The sequence below is a fragment of the Artemia franciscana genome, chromosome 15 (genome assembly GCF_032884065.1).
Source record: "Artemia franciscana chromosome 15, ASM3288406v1, whole genome shotgun sequence".
Classification (NCBI taxonomy): Eukaryota; Metazoa; Arthropoda; class Branchiopoda; order Anostraca; family Artemiidae; genus Artemia; species Artemia franciscana.
The window spans coordinates 12338184-12360679 of NC_088877.1; the positions used below are offsets into that span (position 1 = coordinate 12338184).

Genomic DNA, 22496 nt, shown 5'->3' on the forward strand with positions numbered 1-22496 from the left:
AGCAGGCAGGCACCAGTTTCAAATTGAAGATGGACTAAAATCTATAAGTGTTAAATATATGCGACAGTTACCCTGCCCCACAGCCAATATATCTTCTTTGAGTGATAAATAGAAAAATTTAGAGAAGCAAAAAAGCGGCATTTTCCCACGGGTCCGAAAGTGCTGCCATCTATTGTTTCTACCCATTTCTGTTCGTGATTTCAGCTGAGTTTATCATTCGGTTTTTCGCACTTGGGATTGCGGTAGAGAAATGGTATCAGATGTGCCTCTTAAACTTTAAAAGTTCTCTCATTGCTAAAGAAATTAGAGTTTATCCTTTGCTCCTTTCTAAGTGATGACGTTAGAAAGTTGGCCTACGGCAAAAAAGTCAACTTTTGAACTAAGACAGATATATTTTTTTTTTCGACGGCAGTCGATAGCTTTTGATGAGCTGATCAAAGTATATGTCATCCATTTTTTTGTACAAAAATTCCTTCATGAGATATACCAGTTTGAAAGTTTAAAGGGGTTGACAACTTCAGTAGTAAGGTACACACTGAAACCAAAAATAGGCCGATACCAATTGTGAGACATATAGGGGAGTTGTAAGCAACAGTCGGCTGTTAGCTCATAATCATCCTCGGCAATGAGGGGTTCGCAACTCTTACTAGTTGGTGTACCTATTTTTTGTTTCTGTTGTATTTGATGGTAAGACCAATTTGGTTCCAGTGTTAAGACATGTAGGGGACTTGTAAGTAATAATCGGCTGTAAGGCTACAATCATCTTTAGCAATGAGGAGTTTGCAACTTTTGCGAGTTGGTGTACCTAGTATGTATTTTAGCATCCTTACAGATTAAAACTTCAGCGTTTAGTCGCAGCGAGGAAACAAAACCAAAGTGTTGCTCTCGCAACACTTTACTCGGTGAAGCCGAGCAAAGGTTGCTGCAACACCTCACGTTGCCCATGTAACGTAGATCTAGTTAGGTTTAGATTCGTGCCATTTTATCTTAGAAAAAAACACTATTTGTCTCTTTGGTGTATTTCTCAGTTTCCAAGCATTTCTGGGACTTTTGGCAAATACAATAATATATATATAGAATACGCAAACATAGGCACGAAAATTACCCTCTTAAATTTTACTACTAATAATATCTCACTGCAGTACCAAGCCAGTTGAGGCCAACACAGTTACGCACGCTTATCCTCCATCCTAATTAATTCAAAACTTCCCTCTTTACACTTCCCGCGAAGTTTCTATTTCCCTTAATTATTACCTTTTAACATTCTCCTACAACATGTGTGGTCGATCCGCTTTCCACCTGGCAATAGATGATTGGCCGAAAAAGACAATCTTTGGGAATCTGTCATCCTTCATCCGCAGAACCTAACTATCTTATTCTTACTGTCAATATAGTCCTAGAAAATGGGATTGAACCAAATTTTTCCTACAGTTAGCATTTACCTTCTTTTCTTCACTGGCTGTCACAAAAACCTCATTCATCGACATGTCGTCTAATTCTACCGTTGTTTTGAAGATAATACAAACACAATTGTGCTTTAATCCGGGTTGTAGTGGTAGCTAGCAGCCTGGCAAGAGACAATCACATCCCATAGTCAAAAACACAATAACCCATAACTCCTAAAAATAATTTTTAAAAGCAAACTTCACAAACTACGGCACATAGTAACTGAAAGTTATTCCGGGATGTCTGGGTTGCAGCGATAGCTAGCAGCCTAGTGAGAGATGATTACTTCCCATACTAAGAAATACAATCAACAAGAACTCCTAAAATTAGCGTCAGAATAAAAAACAAAGTAGACTTTAAGAACCGAATTGTCTGAAACTCCTATATAGGAAACTTACAGACTCTTGGCTTGAACAACAAAGAAAATATGTTGGCAGGAAAAACAAGAAAAGTGGCTTGAACATAGAACATTCTGCATCAACAGCATCTTTTTCTTCCGTGTTTTCTTCTCAGCTAGCTGGGCACGGGATAAACACAGAAAGCTGTTAATGGCTCATTTTGAAGGAAATTGCTAAATATAATGCTTTTTGTACTTCTAAGAAAGAATGATGGCAAATTTAAAACTTTCCTAAAAGTTTAATAAATATTTTTTGGTCCTGAAAAAATTTTTCATTGAACATTTCAAGCCACCACCCTGTTGATGAGAAACAATAGTTATGTCTGGTTTTAAGGTTAAAAATGGAATTTTATTTCGTCTTATTCCCTTCGTGGGACTAAACCTAGTTCTTACGACTAGCGGTGGCTTTTTAAAAACTTTAGTATCTTTTATTTGTATGGTTCAAAATGGCTATCATTGTATGGTTCAGAACACAGAAACGACTAATTTACTTTTAAGTCACGACTTTAAAGATACAAATGATGCTTAGGATAATTTTCCGGGGCAGATTTTTACCAGAACTGAATTGTTCAAAGGGTTTTTTTGTGGGGATGGGGATTTCTCCATCAAGGTGGAGCCGGATTTCCTGGCATAATTTAAAAATGATTAGAAATTAAATAAGAAAAGAACCTTTTCTACTGAAAGTAAGGAGCAACATTGAAACTTGAAACGAACAGAAATTATTACATATATGAGGGGGTTTGCCCCTCCTTAATTTCTTTTTCTTTTTGCTAAAGTTTGAAATTCTGTAAGAACGACTCCTGAAACAAAAGGGTCATTTAATTAGAACAATAAGAAATTTTTTTTTATAAATACTAAAAAAAATTTAGCGTAAAGAGCGAGGTATTGAGAAGGGGGTAACCTCCGTCATAGCCTATATGCAATAAAAAAATTTTCATTTCAATAAAATGTCCCCTTTTCCAATGATGTTGCCTTTTTCAATAATAAATGGCATAAGTCAACAGCCGACAAATTAGGGAAAAGAGGATCAAGTCATCCATGGAACCATCTTTGAACCATCGACTATTTAAAACAACAGGGTTTTCTCATCAGGGTTTCACTGATCAAAAACTTGACCAGTCTTGTGAGAAGGGGATCTAAAAAGCGGCAAGGTGCTGGTTGACCTCAGGTCACATTCAACTCTTTAAACGAGTAATAGAACTTTAAATTCCCGATTTAAAGTTTAATGCGAAGTTTCAAACCACTCTTTCCAAATCAAGTGGCTCTAGAAAAAATTATAAATATTACATTGAAGGCTTGTTACTCTTTGCTACAGGCAACTTGAGACCGCTGCATCTGTAGAGCTCCTGCCTACTTATATATACACAAAGGGCAACTTATAACGTTTAGCAGTTTCTCCTGGGGATGTGGGGGTTTTGTATCCTTGGAAGCAAAGATATTCGACTTACAGACTACTGCAATGGAAAAGGACATGAGAGGGGGGTTGGTTGCCCTCTCCCTATTATTTGTCTTCTTTTTTTATAGTTTTCCATATGAGAAGACCACAAAAGGAAACCGCGAAAAACACGTATACTGCAACGTACAACTTCTTCGTTTTTGAAGTGTCATTTTTACATAGTTATAATAGCATAATATAGATATAATATAGTCCTAACATAGATAGCAATAGTATAACATAGACATAATAGTAAAGATCAAACCATAGGAAAAAATGAAACTTACCGAACATAACGATCTTTATATCTATGAATGTTCCAATTAGAAAAGTGATTATGGTAGCAGCACCATCTACAACCTAGTAAAGGACGAACCTTAGCCCACAGTAACCAAAAAGCCTGAAACCCCTAATCTAGGGAAAAACAAACAAATAGCTTAGTCGACAACAAACCATGACTCTTGTAAAGAACAATCTACAATTTTCATAAAGAACATCCAAAGAATATAGTTAGGAAAGACCACAAATCTAGTATAACTAAAATAAACCAAAAATTTAGTAACGAACAAATCATGATCCTATTAAAGAAGATACCACGCATCATCATGCATATTAAGATTTAATCTAAAGTTTCAGTTACTATGTATAGAATTCGTCTTTTTCTTTATGTCAGTACAAAGGAGAGCATCGAAATCAACAAGAGATATGGGGAGGGGCACTGGCCACTCTCCATTCCTTTTCAATATTCCTCTCAACATGATTTTCAGGACTCAGCTTAATGCCCTCAGCTACTGCTTGGATATTAGTATCGTGACCTTTGGACAACCCTCTAGCATATAGTATGTTTTGATTTTGTTTGTAATTCCCTTCAATATTTTCTAAATATTTTACCTTAATACCCTTAGCCTTTTTGGAGACTCTAGATAAACCTGCCCCTTATATATACATAAAGGGCAACTTATAACATACCACACTTTCCCCTGGCGATGGGGGAGTTCATCACCGGAAGCAGATATATTCAACTGACAGACTATTGCAATGAAAATGGGCATGAGAGGGGGGCCGGTTGCCCTCTCACCACTATTCCCCATTCCCCACAAAAAAACCTAAAAATTTTACCTTGTATCTTAAGTCATACTCACGATATTGCAAATACACCTTTTTAGAAAATTGAATATTTTAATATAGTTAAACATGTCCCTCAAGAATCTCTGGAGTACCGTCTTAATACACATAAAGTTTTGCAATCAAACAGCTCGTGGTAACGAACTGTAATAAGGAGCGACTCGGCTCAATAGTAAACGAAACTCTAAAAAACGGAATCTTGATACTAAATTATACATCAAAAGAATCAGATTTTTATGCTGATTTTAAATATATAAGTTTTATCAAATTTAGTCTTTGTCATCAAAAGTTACGAGCCTGAAAAAATTTGCCTTATTTTAGAAAATAGGAGAAAACACCCTCTAAAAATAACAGAATCTTAACGAAAATCACACCATCGCATTCGGCGTATCAGAGAACCCTATAGCAAAATTTTCAAGCTCCTATCTACAAAAACGTGGAATTTCGTATTTTTTGCCAGAAGACAAATCACAGGGGTGGGGGTAGGGTGTTTATTTGTTTTTTATTGTTTTTTTTCCCAGGGGTCATCGTATCGACCAAGTGGTTCAAGAATGTCGTAAGAGGGCTCATTCTAACGGAAATGGAAAGTTCTAATGCCCTTTCTAATTGACCAAAAAAATTGGAGGGCACCTAGGCCCCCTCCCACGCTCATTTTTTCTCCAAAGTCAACATATCAAAATTTGAGATAGCCATTTTGTTCCGCATAGTCAAAACCATAATAACTATTTCTTTGGGAATGACTTACTCCCCCATAGTCCCTGGGGGAGGGGCTGCAAGTTACAAACTTCGACCAGTGTTTACATATAATAATGGTTATTGGGAAATGTACAGTCGTTTTCAGGGGATTTTTTTTTTGGTTTTGGGGGTGGGGTTGAGGGGAGGGTGCTATGTGGGAAGATCTTTCCTTGGAGAAATATGTCATGGGGGAACAGAAATTCAATGAAAAGGGCGCACGATTTTCTAAAATTACTATAAAAAAAAAATGAAAAAATAAACATGAAAAAGTTTTTTCAATTGAAAGTAAACAGTAGCATTGAAACTTAAAACGAACAGAGATTATTACGCATATGAGGGGCTCTAAAAATACTTTAGCATAAAGAGCGAGGTATTTTGGAGGAGATAAATACCTCGCTCTTTATGCTATAGTATTTTTAATAATTTCATCTATTTATTCTACGGCCTTTCTGATTCAGGGGTCATTCTTAAAGAATTAGGACAAAACTTGCGATTTAGTGTAAAGAACGAGGTATTAACGAGGGTGCAAACCCCCTCATATACATAATAAAAATTAAAGAACATAAAAGTTTGTTACGTAAGTTAATTCTTAAGTTATGTGTATTTTTTACTAATAAAGAAATTCGTTAAAAATTAAAATTCATAGTTGCCTTTTTATGTAACTGAAAAATTGCATGGCAACTAGGCCTCCTTCCCCATCCCTTATTTCTCAAAATCGTCTGATCAAAACTAAGAGAAAGCCATTTAGCCAAAAAAGGAATTAATACGCAAATTTCATTTTAATAATTTATGTATGGAGAGCCCAAATCAAACATGCATTAATTAAAAAACGTTCAGAAATTACATGAAAAAACTATTTTTTTTAACTGAAAGTAAGGAGTGACATTAAAACTTAAAACGAACAGAAATTACTCCGTATATGAAATGGGTTGTCCCCTCCGCAATCCCTCGCTCTTTACGCTAAAGTTTGACTTTTTGCAACAATTCTGCTTTTTAAAACCATTAAAAGCTTTAGCGTAAAGAGCGAGGGAATACGGAGAGGACAACCCATTTCATATAAGGAGCAATTTCTGTTCGTTTTAAGTTTTAATGTCGCTCCTTACTTTCAGTTAAAAAAACTAGTTTTTTTATGTAAGCTATACTATCAGAATCAAAGATTTTCCTTTTTCCCAACAACAAGCCCTGCAAGCAGAAAACGGTAAATTGTATTATTTAAATCCTTATCCCGAGGGCTTTGGGGGCTTTTCATCCCCGGAGGCATAGTTAACAGACCTTTTGTCTATTTTGAACAAAATTATTCGTCTAAAATTTGGATCAGCGTTGAGGAGATGGAACATCTAAAATGCCAAGGGGTGGCGGGCTTGTAGTTCTACAATCACTTTTAAACCATCCCCTCAAAATACCCTGCATGATTCAACCTAATACTTTTAGCCATTCCTTGTCGCAGATAAGCCCTTTTAACAACCAGCATACGCAGCATGTTTTAATTGTGTTTGGCATTCCTCTCCAAAGCCGTGGAGGGTCACGCCATTCCTATAGGCATAATATTTGACTCAGATTTTTTTGAACAAGATGACGATTTCCAAATCCCCCTCATCGTGTCGTGAGAGTTTCACCTTAATTCCCTTAACCTTTCCAGATTCACCTAGAATCAAAACTTTCCTCTTTACTCCTGACAATCCTGCATGTAAACAATATCTCATCAATATATCCTCCATATACCTTGAAAATTTTATTCTAAATACTCTCACCCGTTCCTTAGATATTTCTGATATTTTCTTTCCAAAACCATTAAGGACAAAGTGTGTTTTGATTATTTTGCATCCCTCCAAATAGTTCCTTAAAATTTGACTGTAATGCTCAAAGTTTTTCAGAGATCCAATTATAACGTGCCCTCTTTTCTTGATAAAAGAGGCATTTTTTGTTTAAAATGGGGAAGTTGCATAACTTATAGCCCTTTGACCTAGGGCTTGAGAGAGTGTTGTCAACCACCAGATGCATAGTTATTTAAACTTTGGACTATCCAGAACAAAATGGCTATCTCTAAATATTGATCGGATGTATTTGTTGAAAAAAGGGCAAAAGGGCGGTGGGAATTAGTTGCCATCTGGTCATTTATTATTCTTAAAAATAGAACTTTCGATTTCTAATCGAACCAGCCTCCTCCAAAGTTTATATGACTATTTCTGATATAAAAATCCTGTATGTTAACACAGGGCAACTTAGAGCCTTTGCCCATGGTGCTTTGTCAACTTCGGAGGCATAGTTTTTCGGACTTAGGAACATTTTAACAGAATGGATGCGTCAATATTGTGATTGTATACATTTGGGGGAAAGGGCATAGGATGGGGCTAGTTGCTCTCCAATAACTTTTGATTCTTAAAAAGGGCATCAAAACTTTTGATGTCCCACTGAATGAACCCCTCCAAAGTTTGTAAGACCTCATCTTCCAAAAAACCTTATATGTTAACAATGGGTAACTAGCATAGCTTATATCCATTGTCCTGGGGGATGCGAAGGGGGTTGTTGACCTCAGACGCATAATTACATTGCTTATGGACCATTTTGAACAAAATGGATAATAATTTTTTTTTGATTTGATCTGTTTGGGGGAAAAGTGTTTGGCGGGAGTTGCCCTTTGATAATTCTTGACACTTAGAAAGAAAACTAGAATTTTTGATTTTCAATCAAATTAACCTACTCCAAAGCTTACACAATGCAAGCTTCACACGATTCACTTACAATTGTGTAATACTTAAATTGAGGAAATTTCTATCTTGAGAAAATAGTAAAATCTGCAGGAAAGGAAAATGTTGTTCTTGGTTCACTCCATATGTTCAATAATAGTAGCTATGAGCCTCTCTTTCGAATTTGAAGGGCGTGAATTCAAGCTGCTTTGGAGTAACGATAAAGAGAAACTTAATTGGGATGCTAAAAAACGAACAGAAGAGAATCAGGCAGTCATGCCACATGCCATGCCACAGAGAAGCAACCTTTTAAAATATACTTGTATTTTAGTAACTTCTCAAAAGGTACACGTTTCGCATTATAATGTATATGACGATCCAGTTATGTCGGAATTTGTATTTCATTTTAATATTTCGATTTCTATTTAGTAGAGTTCGTTCTTTGTTGTAGAAAAAAAAAGTAAAAAGATTCTTTTGATGCAGAATATTAGGGTTGCAGTGGCTTCCCTTGTTTTTCTAGCCAATGGTTTTATCTTATTTTTCAAGCTAAGGGAGTATAAATTTCCTTTATAGGCTTTTGAACGAGCAGTTCTAATGGTGTACTTTTGATTTTTGATCGGACACCATTTTTAAGAGTTTTGGGCTATTGTTTTTGGTTTCTATGGGGAGTGTTCGTCTTTTCGTAGCTACCTCTGGAAACACAACAGTTCCAGACGGCAAAATTAAGCAAGATTTTTCTTCTGATTTGTATGCAGTTGTTCTAGCGAGTAACTGCATCTTTCTTTAGCCAGTTCCTCTGGAATTCTAGCATATCATCTTCAATTATTTGGAGTGTCAACATTTCAGCGCCCTTCAAGCATTTTAATATTATATTTAAGATTATATTTTAGTTCCTCCAAACTGCAAAATCCCTCAGAATAATGGAAATTCTACTTATTACATTTACCTTGTCCTGTATGAGTCTCAATCAGTCTTGTCTGAGAGTTCATACTGCAAACACATTTTTTGGATATAGTTATTAATACAGTAAGACAATTGTTATTCTCTGGCTGATCATTCAAGGTGTTAGCATCTCGCTTAAGTAAACCATGCAAAACCTGTTTTTTGCATAAGATTATTGTTGATAGCAAGGAATTATCTAAAGTGATTCTAACTAGATCGTAATTAATAATTTATTTAATGAATAAATAAAAAAAAAACAGTTTTTTTAACTGAAAGTAAGGAGCGACATTAAAATTTAAAACGAACAGAAATTACTCCGTGTATGAAAGGGGTTGTTCCCTTCTCAACGCCCCGCTCTTTACGCTAAAGTTTGACTCTTTCTCTCAATTCTACTTTGTTAAACAGTAAAAATCTTTAGTGTAAAGAGCGGGGCGTTGAGGAGGGAACAGCCCCTTTCATGCACGGAGTAATTTCTGTTCGTTTTAAATTTTAATGTTGTTCCTTACTTTCAGTTAAGAAAAACTAGTTGTTTTTTTTATTTAATTTCTGGACGTTTTTGAATTAATGCATGGTTGATTTTGGTTCTCCGCACATAAATTATTAAAATGCAATTTGCGTATTAATTCTTTTTGTGGTTAAATGGCTTTCTCTTAGTTTTGATCAGACGATTTAGAGACATAAGGGGTGATGAAGGAGGCCTAGTTGCCCTCCAATTTTTCGGTTACTTAAAAAGGCAACTAAAACTTTTAATTTTCAACGAACATTTTTATTAGTAAAAAATATACGTAACTTAAGAATTAACTTTCGTAACGAACTTTTATATTCTTATATTTTTATTAGGTAAATGATGGGGGTTAGTCCCCTCACTAATGCCTCGCTCTTTACAATAAAGCTTAAATTTTGTCCCAACTCTTTAAAAATGACCCCTGAACCAGAACGGCCGTAAAATTAATAGTTGAAATTACTAAAAATACTTTAGCGTCAAGAGTGAGGTATTTAGGTGGAGATAAACCCCTCATATGCGTAATAATCTCTGTTTGTTTTAAATTTTAATGCTGCTCCTTACTTTCAGTTGAAAAGTTTTTCATATTTATTTTTTCGTTGTTTTTATAGTAATTCTAGAAAATCCTGTGCCCCCTTCATTGAATTTCTCTGCCCCCATGACATAGTCCTCCAAAGAAATATCCTTCCACATAGCCCCCTCCCCTCAACCCCCCAAACCAAAATAATCCTCCTGAAAAACGTCTATGCACTTCCAAACAACCATTACTGTATGTAAACACTGGTCTAAGTTTGTAACTTACAGCCCCTCCCCCGGGAGCTGTGGGGGAGTAAGTCATCCCAAAGACATAGTTATTATGGTTTATGACTATGCTGAACCAAATGGCTATCACAAAATTTTGATCTGGTGACTTTGGGAAAACAATTAGCGTGGGAGGGGCCTAGGTGCCCTCCAATATTTTGGTCACTTAAAAAAGGCCCTAGACCTTTTCATTTCCGTTAGAATGAGTCTCTCGCAAGATTCTAGGACCACTGGGTCAATACGATCAACCCTGGGGAAAAAAAAAAAACAAAAAAAAAAACAACAAATAAACACGTACCCGTGATCTGTCTTCTGGCAAAAAAATACAAAATTCCACATTTTTATAGATAGGAGCTTGAAACTTTTACAGTAGGGTTCTCTGATACGCTGAATCTGATGGTGTGATTTTCGTTAAGAGTCTATGACTTTTAGGGGGTGTTTCCCCCTATTTTCTTAAATAAGGCAAATTTTCTCAGGCTCTTAACTTTTGATGGGTAAGACTAAATTTGATGAAACTTATATATTTAAAATCAGCATTAAAATGCAATTTTTTTGATGTAGCTATTGGTATCAAAATTCTATTTTTTAGAGTTTTGGTTACTATTGAGCTAGGTCGCTCCTTACTACAGTTCGTTACCACGAACTGTTTAATGGCGAGCGTCAGCAAAAAAGATTTTGAGGACTTTCAAGTTAGCATTTATCCCAAGCTGATGAAACTTGATAAGCTTGATATAATTTTAGCAAACCAAAACGAATCGTCACTGAATTTTCTGAGTTTGAAAGCTGATATTGAAGTCATAAAATCGGATGGAATAGGACGTGGCAATAGGATTCGTGAACTCGAAAGTCAACTGAATGCTCATAAAGCTTCCTGCGAATTACTGTCAAAAGAACTATTGCTAATGGACTTAAAAAGCAGAAGAAAAAACCTCATCATTCATGGTCTACAAAACGAAAAGGGTAACAAAACCCTGGAATCTAACATGAAATCATGGATCAGTGATACTTTGGGAATTTCTAGCTCTATTACAATTGACAATTTGTATAGACTGGGGTCTCAAACAAGCAATAACATTACCACTAGGCGAGGCTCATCGAAAACTGAAACCTTAACACCAGCTTTTCTTTCCCTTAGCAACGACAAAGATGTACAATTAATTATGCGTAATGTGGGGAAGCTCAAAGGGTCCGGAGCTCGCGTTGTGTCTGACCTTCCTCCCAAACTTAACGATATCAGGAACAGCCTCCTTGCTAAGGCTAAAGGTCTGCGTGAAGCTGGAAAATGTGAGTCCTCCAGGATTAAACAAAAGGGAGCGGATCTATGGTTAGAAGTATGTCACTTGAACTCTTAAAAGTGGCTAAAATACGATGACCATCATGAAGCTTAACAGTTATCAGTGAACTGCAGTGAAGATTATAATGATTATTTAAAATGACTATTATTCCTTTTAAGTGGCAACAGTTGAAATTACTTCTTTTTTCTTTTCTTCTTTTTTGATGGGTATGGCCGAGATAAGTGATGATTTTTGCTGTTAGTATGGGGGATATTTTAATTTGTAGAGAAAAAAAACAAACACACACACACACACACACACACACATATATATATATATATATATATATATATATATATATATATATATATATATATATATATATATATATATATATATATATATATATATATGTACTAGCTGTTGGGATGGCGCTTCGTGCCACCCCAACACCTAGTTGGTGGGGGCGCTACGCACCCCCCTCCCAAGCCCCCCCGCGTGCGTAATTCGTTTTGTACCATATTAGTTACGTGCCATTGTAGTTGTGTCCCTGTGTCCCACCTGTATATATAGATAGATATATATATATATATATATATATATATATATGTTTTTAACCACGTAAAGCTTGCGAATATACAACATTCTTCGCTGTCCCATTGTCTGTGCATATAAATAGATTGTCAGGTTTGCCGACTCTTGAAGATGCAACATATAATTGTTCATAGGAAAACAATCCGTATTCAGATCTATACCACATTATTCTAATGATTGCCCTTGAGCTTTGTTGATGGTGATAGCTAATCGAACATTCCCTGTGTCCCCGTCGTCATTTATATATACCCCTGTGCCCCCCGGCGCCCCCGTTGTAGTTGTGTACCTGTGTCCCGGTCGTCATTTGTGTCCCGGTGTCCCAGTCTGTAATTTCTCTTTGAGTGTCCCGGACGTCATTTATATTCCCTGTGTCCCAGTGTCCCGGTCTGTAGTTTCTCTTCAAACATTCCCTGTGTCACGGTCGTCATTTATATATCCCCCCTGTGCCCCCGGCGTCCCCGTTGTAGTTTTTCTCTTTGAGTGTCCTGGTCGTCATTTATATTCCCTATGTCCCGGTGTATGACGACATACAGCTCAATCCTTATAATAACGTCAGTCGACAAACATGACTACACAAACATGACGTCACTCGACAGACATAACACACATACAATTTATTTATATATATATATATATATATATATATATATATATATATATATATATATATATATTTGTTTCTTTTTTTCTGTTCGTCATCATGGTTTGTTTAAAAATCAAATACGATCTAGGCGTAATAATCATGGTCCTTTTTTTGTCTTTTGTTGTCTTCTCTTTTGTTCTTTTTGTTTTTTATTGTAGATGTAGATCAGGTTCTTAAATGTACAACTTTATTTTATTACATTCAGTTATTAATGTTCCTTTCTTTGCCGTCTTGCCTGCCCCGCTTGGGGGCGCGTCCAGCGATTATTTATCTACTAAGAATTAATGTCTAAATTTACAAATGTTGGGAATAGGTTTAATAGGCTAGAGGCGGAACCGCTTAACCTTGAACAAATTCTACCGAATGATTTAGTGAATGATGACTTTGGTAATATGGATGAATCTGGGGCGGCTCTCCCAAAAATAAATATAATAACAATAATGATATAGATCATGTAGCTTCTCCAGGTTCATTTCGGTCAATATTCTGGAATTGTCGTGGTCTCATGAGTAAAATGGATTTTCTATCGGCGTTTCTTCCCAGTCATGATATTTCGTTGATTGGGGTATGTTAAACATTTCTTAGTGATAATCTTTCTTTTTCAGTCCAAATTCAGGGTTATAATTTTTTTGAAAAAACACGAGTATCAAAAAATAAAGGAGGAATCGGGTGAAATAAGAGATTTTGATGACTTATATGAGGAAATGAAAGTTGAATTTTTAATTTTACAATTGAAAATACATAATGAGAATGTTGTCTGTTGCGTTTGTTATAAGCCCCCTCATTTATCACCCTCTTCTTTTTCTTCATCACTCAATACCCTCATGAAGCTAATATCATGGAAGTACAGAAGGGTAATTTTGATGGGAGACTTCAACATCAATTTGATTGAAGATTCACACCAGACAACAGATAAAGAAATGAATGAGTGTAGACATAGCTAAAATGCGATAGATTTTCAATCGATGTGCCTGTCGCATTGTTTATTACCACTTTGTAGCATACCTACAAGAGTAACTGCAACGTCGGCACCAATATTATGATGAAAATATTATATTATTATACTATATTATATTATTATATATTATATTACATATATATTATTATATATTATATATTATATTATATTATATTATTATTATATATTACATATATATTATATATATATTATATATATTATATACAATATTATATTATTATATATCTAATATTATATATGGCAATATTATGATGGTTGACAATATTATGACGAATTTCGAGACAAATCTAATAAGGATAGTGTTAGTGGACTCTTCTCATCATTTCATGTTGTTTTCTGAATTAAAAAGTAAGCTTAAACCGAAAAAAAAAATCCAAAAAGTCACGGTTACTCAATAAAAATACGCTACGACTATTAAAAGAAAGATTAAGTATTATGAATGATAATGGACCTTTCGAATCTGAGGATGTGAACCCCGTCATGGATTTATTTTTAAAGCAGTTTTAGGAAATTTCAGATAAGACATGCCCGGTAAAAAAGATTGGTCGGAGACGTTATCAATCTCCTAATAAGCCGTGGATAACCGAAGGCATGCTACGATGTATAAAGTTTAAAAATCAGTTATTCAGGACGCAAACTGTCCAAATTCCAAATTCAGGGTTATAATTTTTTTGAAAAAACACGAGTACCAAAAAATAAAGGAGGAATCGGGTGAAATAAGAGATTTTGATGACTTATATGAGGAAATGAAAGTTGAATTTTTAATTTTACAATTGAAAATACATAATGAGAATGTTGTCTGTTGCGTTTGTTATAAGCCCCCTCATTTATCACCCTCTTCTTTTTCTTCATCACTCAATACCCTCATGAAGCTAATATCATGGAAGTACAGAAGGGTAATTTTGATGGGAGACTTCAACATCAATTTGATTGAAGATTCACACCAGACAACAGATAAAGAAATGAATGAGTGTAGACATAGCTAAAATGCGATAGATTTTCAATCAATGTGCCTGTCACATTGTTTATTACCACTTTGTAGCATCACCTACAATAGTAACTGCAACGTCGGCACCAATATTATGATGAAAATATTATATTATTATACTATATTATATTATTATATATTATATTACATATATATTATTATATATTATATATTATATTATATTATATTATTATTATATATTACATATATATTATATATATTATATACAATATTATATTATTATATATCTAATATTATATATGGCAATATTATGATGGTTGACAATATTATGACGAATTTCGAGACAAATCTAATAAGGATAGTGTTAGTGGACTCTTCTCATCATTTCATGTTGTTTTCTGAATTAAAAAGTAAGCTTAAACCGAAAAAAAAAATCCAAAAAGTCACGGTTACTCAATAAAAATACGCTACGACTATTAAAAGAAAGATTAAGTATTATGAATGATAATGGACCTTTCGAATCTGAGGATGTGAACCCCGTCATGGATTTATTTTTAAAGCAGTTTTAGGAAATTTCAGATAAGACATGCCCGGTAAAAAAGATTGGTCGGAGACGTTATCAATCTCCTAATAAGCCGTGGATAACCGAAGGCATGCTACGATGTATAAAGTTTAAAAATCAGTTATTCAGGACGCAAACTGTCCATCTGATGAAAACATTTCTAAATTTAAAAGGTATAACAGTCAATTGTCAAAAATTTTTCTTTTGGAAAAAAGGAATTATTATGAACGAGAGTTTGAGAAAGTTCATTTCTCTGAGAAAAAGACTTGGTTTCTAATTAACGAATGCCTTAGTAAGAGGAAGGACCAAAGTTTTCCCGATGAAATGTGCATTCCAGAAAATCAAGTACCTCTTAATGATAAGAAGGAAATAGCAGATGCCCCATACCGGCATTTTGCTAAAATAGGGGAAAAAACTGCCGAGTCTGCTGCCTCATCAGGGTCAAATAGTCAAAATAAAAATGACTTTAGAAATTTCCTTCCGCCATCAAATGATAAGTGAAGTTTTTAACACCGGTTTCTGAACAAGGATGAAAGAATGGAGTTACTCTTTTGACAAATGGTCATTCTGAGGGTATTGATGGATCATCGACATTTGTGTTGAAAGAAATACTCCCCCAATTTTCGCACATCTTATGTCATATAATGAACATGGAATTAAAAATGGGACGTTTCCTTCGTCGTTAAAAGACTCAAGAATATTGGCTCTTTACCAAATAGGAGAGAAAACAAATCCATCAAATTATAGAACTATATCGCTCCTGTCGGCTTTTTCTAAAATAATTGAACGTTGTCTGTATAATAGAATAGTGCGTTTTTTAGATCATTTTGAAATGAAAATCACCTTCAGCTCGGATTTTGCAAATGTCACTCTACCAATCATGCAGTCCTATTACTAACACAATAAGTCCACGATATTCTTGACCGTGGAGAAATTCCAGCTTCCATTTTTCTTGACATTAAAAAAGCGGTTGATCCAATATCTCATGATATTTTAATACACAAGTTGGATCATTACGGTATAAGAGAGCCAGCAGAATCCCTAATAGTATCTTATATTAAGGACCGTTCTCAGTATGTTGATGAAGGTGATGTTTCATCTGAAATGACTCGTCAATCTAATATCGTTGGTGTCCCCCAAGGGTAAAAACTTGGTCCCCTACTTTTCTTAATTTATGTGAACGACCTGAAAAATTCAATGCGAATATTTGGTTTAAATTTGCAATTTGCGGATGACACTGTGTTTACTGTCGCAGGGAAAGATGTGAGCTGTTTGAAACTTGCATTTGAAGAAGCTTTCAACCATCTTCTATTGTGGCTTGAGTCAAATTACCTAGCTCTTAACGCTGATAAAACGAAACTTGTCGTTTTCTCGCGTTGTAAGACTGCAGTTCCTGAGCTTCAACTAATTGAATCAAGTGATTTTAAAATAAAGATTTCACGAACAGCAACTGTGCGATACCTCGGAGTCATCCTTACCTCTAATCTATCATGGAAGCCTCATATATCTAATCTGCAGATGAAACTGGGGAGAAATATAGGGATAATGCGAATACTCAGGTCATCCCTCAAGTATGACCGTGGTTTGCTTCCCTCGTTTTTTCGTTCCTCGAACCTTTTCCCACTTAAAAGTATTGACCACGGACATCTAACTAGAAATTTCAATAAATTAAATCAGGCAAGAATAATAAATGAAAGATCGAAATTTTCCCTTCGAAACTCGGTAATTCGGTAATGGAATATTTATACGGCTAAATTGGATACTTCAAAATCAATTAAAACAGCTAAACGAAAACTTAAATTTATGTTGATTTATTTGAAAAATTTTGTGATAAGTGAATTGTTGTTGGTTGGTGGGGGTCGCCTTTGAGATGTTAAATTTGCTCCTATTTTATATGGTTTTTTATGATACTGGACTTAAGCATTCTCCAGGGTTCTTGGTATCTTTTATTTATTTATTTTGTTTATTTCACTGGACGCGTCAACGGGTGGTGCTGTTGACCAGGCAATTGAGGGGGGAATATGTTTAATTACACTTGTTTGAATTGCATGTAGTGAAGTATGAATGTTGTATTTATTTAAAGAAGTTTTTTTCCATCCCGTGCATTACGAATTTGTCTTCTTAGCCGGGCTCTGGACATTTTGTAACTTATTTTATTATTAAAATGAACCTCAACCACACATTACATTTACATTTCTTCAACTTTTTAAAATAACAACTTTTGCAAGTGAATATTTTCTTTTATTTAATTTTCAGGCTCATAAAAGTGCCATTTATTCATATTTTCAATGACTTAGTCATATTGATAGTAATTTTCATACCTTTCTTCACCTTTGACTTCCAAAACCTCCAAGAAATCGTTTAATTCTTTCGTAAAAGTAGAAAAAAGTAACTAATCATGGTTTTCTTGACCCCTTTGCTTTGCTTATTCCAGCCGGACGCACCAACACTTAAGGTTCTTCACCTATCAGACTTTCATTGGGATCCAGAATATCTACCGGGATCAAATGCTGCTTGTGAAGATCCACTTTGCTGTCGGGTTGGATCTGGTGAGCCAGCTGATGAATCTGGAGCTGCAGGATACTGGGGAGATTACAGAGATTGTGATTTACCATTATGGACCTTGCGCAATTCTTTGGAGAATGCTGCAGCAACACATCCTGTAAGTATCTGAGCAAGGAGATAAGATATTTATTTTCCAAAAAATCACCATCACAAGCCACAAAGGGCTGTATTCGAATTCGGGTCAAAATATGAAGTACAGGATAAAAACATAAAAAGATAAAGACCCAAAAAATTATACACTTAAAAATTGCTGAGCTTCATTTGTTGACGGTTATGTGAAACTATAATTTTTTCATGTTTGTCAAAAAAATATATACTTATATAAATGAATCGTAACATTTGAAAAACGTAGAAACAAGTAAACTAGCTAAAATATATCTATATAAAAATCACAGATTTAAATGAATCATGAAAAACTTAGCTAAAGCAGGAAAGCGAGCAAACATATATGCAACAGTGGTATTGCCTGCGCAAGAAATAAGAGAGACACTACCGAGATATTTGTCAAGTTTTTCGCAATATGGAGCGAAAAAGCTTATCAAATCTGAATTAAAAGTAGCAAACAGACTGAAAAGCAGCCCAGGGCGAGTGAAGTCTGAGCTGGGAGGGCATTTTAGATATTTCCTGTCTGAGGGTCAAGCGCTACTAATCTAGCTTTTATTTTAGAAGAAGACGAGAATGAAAATATTCGCCGGACTTTTTTTGAAGGGTTTGGTTTTATCTGACTCCTTCTGGGAGAAACCAGGGTGTCAAACTAGATAAGAAAGTTCAAAATCAGGGAGGACAAAAGAAATATTAACCCTTAACGCCAAATTTATTTAGGAGTTAAAGGAGGGAGATAGTAGCATTAGTTCTGTAGATGTTATGACACCGTGGTTTCAGGGAGGACAAAGGAATTTTAGGAGGGATAGAATTAAGAAAAAGAGGAGGAATTATAGGAAACATTTTGATACAATCATGAATTTAGAAGGGTTTACTCTCATGTATTAAAAGTAAGTTTCAACGACCTTTAGATAATTGACAAGTTTCCATATGTCAAGATATTTATTTAGAAGCTCTTAATTGTAAGTGAAAAAGAAGGAACACCTAGGGGAGTATCTTGGGGTACTCCATTGTGAGCAAGGAAGGTATTTGAATAGTGGTTTATATATTTAATTACTTTTGGTCTGTCTCATAAATCAGGAACATTTCGGACAGAGTCATGGACAAGAGAAAAAGTGAAATAAAGACAAAAATTGTAGAACTGCAAGATAACCAGAAATTGGTACCTCCTCCTACTAAACAATCTTACTCAAACAAATGTAGATATAAATGCCTCAGCTTTCATAAAAGGTTCAATTCTAATAGTTAAGTGACTTTAAGAGGAAAAACTTCTTGCGGCATATAGTATACAAATGAAAAAGGAGGTAGCTTGCGAAAAAGAGACTGGTGGACATGACGTAAAAGAAAAAGAATCATTTGTAAATTGTGGAAACGCTTTCGGAAATCTAAATTCATACCCGATAGACCCAAAAGCAATAGAGCTTAGGTCTCAAGTTATAACCAAGACTTTGCTTTACCGAAACAAACTATCATTAAAGAAAATAGATAAAATGTGTTCTTGTTGCTTGGAAGTGTCGATTAAATAGCTTGGACTATGAGCTCCCTTAAAGAAATTTAAGGGATTTCTCAGTTTGCTTTCAACTTAAATGAAATGTACAAAATTAAAATTCATAGTAACGAAGAAAACAAGAAGCTAAAAACAATTTGTATAATTTTGAAGATCGATGTGAAAAGAAAAATTTGCTGTATTAAGGTATGTCCTCATTATGGCTTTTTATGCTTATTCAGAAAAGCGAAAACAACTTTTCGTTTTCAAGATTTGACTTTTCTTAGAAAATAGCCACTTCAAATGTGTTTCATTTGTTTCTACAACCATAAAAAACACCAACGTAGGCTTGAATTGCCTGAAAAGTCAAGAAGCATTGGCTAGTTTCTCTTGATAAAACCATAATTAAGACATGGCTTTTTATTATCATAAACATATGCTAGAACGAGAGAAGCAGAAGGAAAAAAAGAGCTGGTTTACTTGGAAGATTTAAAGTACAATTGAATGGATAGTTAAATTGCTGAACATAAGTCAAATGTAGAGAAAATATTTTTCTGACTTTGTATTGTACTTGCCAATATATATGTGAAAAAGGAAGTGAGAAAGAGAGTTTTTGAGGCACTTTAACTGGAGAAAGACAGTCATGAATGGATTTGAATATGATGGAGAACGGCGTTGCCTGTTATAAAATATAAATAATTTTAATACAGTAGCAATAAAGAACAGTTCGACTGTGATAGCTAAAATTGCGTTAAATACTATTTTCGTAACTTTTCAGGAGAGCCAAAAAACGAAAAATTTTGTCGCTTGCGATCGCTCACGACTAAAGGAGATAAAGGGAACATATTCTAAACAAACTTTTTATGCTTTTTTCAGAGTTGTAAATTGAATTAAAAAATTTCGAGCAAATTCAAAATTATTCCATTTTTTGCACATGTCTCCTTTTTCCTTAACAAAAAAGCAGAAAAATCCCATTAAAGCTTCAAATTATAATCCTCTTCTATCAAAACTAGCATAAATCCCTTTTTTATCTTTGTAACGGTACAAGATAAGAAAATTCTGACTGCACTATTCGCTTGCTCATCCTGAATTTATCCACGACACATATATAACTCATTTTTGGCCAAAATGGCATCTGCCGCACATTTCATTATCACAATTGACTTAAAAACATATATGTGGAATTAATTTAATTAACTTAATTGTTTAAATTTAATATGTATTTTTGTATAACCAAATTTTTTGGTTTAATTTAGAGTACGTAGGATCAATTTTGGGGAAAGGGATTCTAAGGTAAAGAGTAGGATTTTGGAGTAATTTAAAATCCTTTTTGTTGAATGTATTTTGATTTTGGCTTCACCATGGAAGGGGCGCCCTGTGACAGGAGAACATCCTAGAAAATAGCTAATCCGATATTCGATAATGGGAATTTCCTGTAGAATGCCCCAAAATTAAATCTGTTTAGCTTGTAATTACCCAAAACTTCAGGATTAACCGAAATTAGGAAGCTGCTTTTCAGACTAGATGTATTAGGGGGTAGGTAATTAAATTACCGTTTCGATTTTGGACCCTGAAGAGCACTGACTAATTTTATCCAATTTTAGTGAAAACCAAATTGTAGGGCTACAGTATTATAAGTCTACATTTGTAGGGTTATAAATTGTAATAGTAAAACGTAGCTTTATGTTTATCTTGAAGACACTGATAAGATGATCATTCGTTTATTAACTGTTTTATAAACATTTGATGCCATGGCCGTGTAGTCTATTTAAAATATGAATGTCACATCATGTGCTTTTAGTCTGCCGCATACCGAATATGGAAACAAAACTAAATATAGAAATAAAATTTGAAAAGTGGCACATAATTTTGTCCCACTTTTGGGGGTTAGAAAAAACACTTCAATTAAAAACTGGATATTTTAACACCAATTTTGGGGGACCTTTTCAGCGGAAACGAAATAGTATGTCACTTGATTGATATAACTATCAACATGAAAGAAAACCTGACAGCGCAAAATCAGCAAAACTCAAAATAGCAAAAATCAGACAGCATAAAATCAGCAAAACGGCAAATATCAAACATTTTTAGTAGTGAACAGTAAATAAAGAGCGATCGATGCGCAGTGATTGCATCGAAGAAGTTGTCGTAAAATTTCAGACAAAACCTGATTCATTTTGAGCACCAATTGGAATTTATAATGCCCTTTTTCAGTTAAAAACTTTTTTCAAGTAAAACATTTTGCATTGTAAACCGACGATTTTTGCTCAAAAAGTCTTATTGATGTCGAGCGACAGCTCCAAGATAGAAAACCAGCCTAAAACTCCATGAGAGGTCTTTAAGCCCTATTTAAAGAGGATGGAGATTTACCCCTTTTACTCTCTTTGTTTACGGGATATGCAAGGACTAAGTGTTTAAAGATATGCTGAAGTGGTGACAGCTCTCATTTTATTTTGAAAACTTTAATTTTTAAGAGAGAACATTAGTTTTAATTCTCAAATATACAGTAAAAACAGATAAGGAAAAATTAAAATATCCTTAAAATATCTCCTACTTCGTCTTTTTATTATTTTTTTTTTTTAATTTATGCATTAAAATTTTTTTAACCCGAAATAAAATTTAGGAAAGTAATATATTTGAAATTACCTGGAAATATGTCGTATTCTAAAATGATTTCAGAAAAGCAATAGTCATACTCTATTGTAGAGTAATAGGCGCTGAACCAGGGTTGCCAAACTCTCCTCAAACCAAAATAATTATAGAGGAGAGGAAAATGGGTGGTTCGTTTTATGTTCTTTCAACAAATTTTGAAAGAATATCTTTTCATTTTTGGTTTGAAAAATGGCTCTTCACATCCATTTGAAAAAAATGGTTGATTTACGAGAAGTCTCTAACAAATTCTCAGCAACTTGGCCAGCCAAAAAAAAAAAAAAAAAAAAAAAAAACGATTTTAACTCTGAAAAGGAGGAGGAAAAGCTAGAACTTAAAGTTATGGTGAAGGTAGGCTACTATCTATGGTTTAACTTTTGAGGAGTCTAAGCTCACCTTGTCCTTATTCCAGTAAATTACTATATTATGAGTATTCCATGATGTTCTCAATAAAATATGGCTGTTTCTTTGTGTTTTTCTAATCTTTTTTTTTTCACAAATCCTTGAATTGAATACTAATTTCATCTGAACGCAAGCACAATGGTTTGTAATTAACCATAGACGGCATTCATTCTAAGAGGATTCCTGCATTTTTTATTTTATGCTAGCAGTTGACTCAGAGC

The 22496-nt window shown here is 34.5% G+C and overlaps 1 protein-coding gene across 1 annotated transcript in view; it reads left to right on the forward strand.

The window, feature by feature from the left end:
• Positions 1–22496, forward strand: part of LOC136036057 (sphingomyelin phosphodiesterase-like) — a 75397-nt gene that overhangs the window by 31621 nt on the left and 21280 nt on the right. The window contains exon 6 of the mRNA XM_065718011.1: positions 17506–17733. Within this exon, the coding sequence (XP_065574083.1) occupies positions 17506–17733 (228 nt within the window). The remainder of the gene's footprint in view (positions 1–17505; positions 17734–22496) is intronic.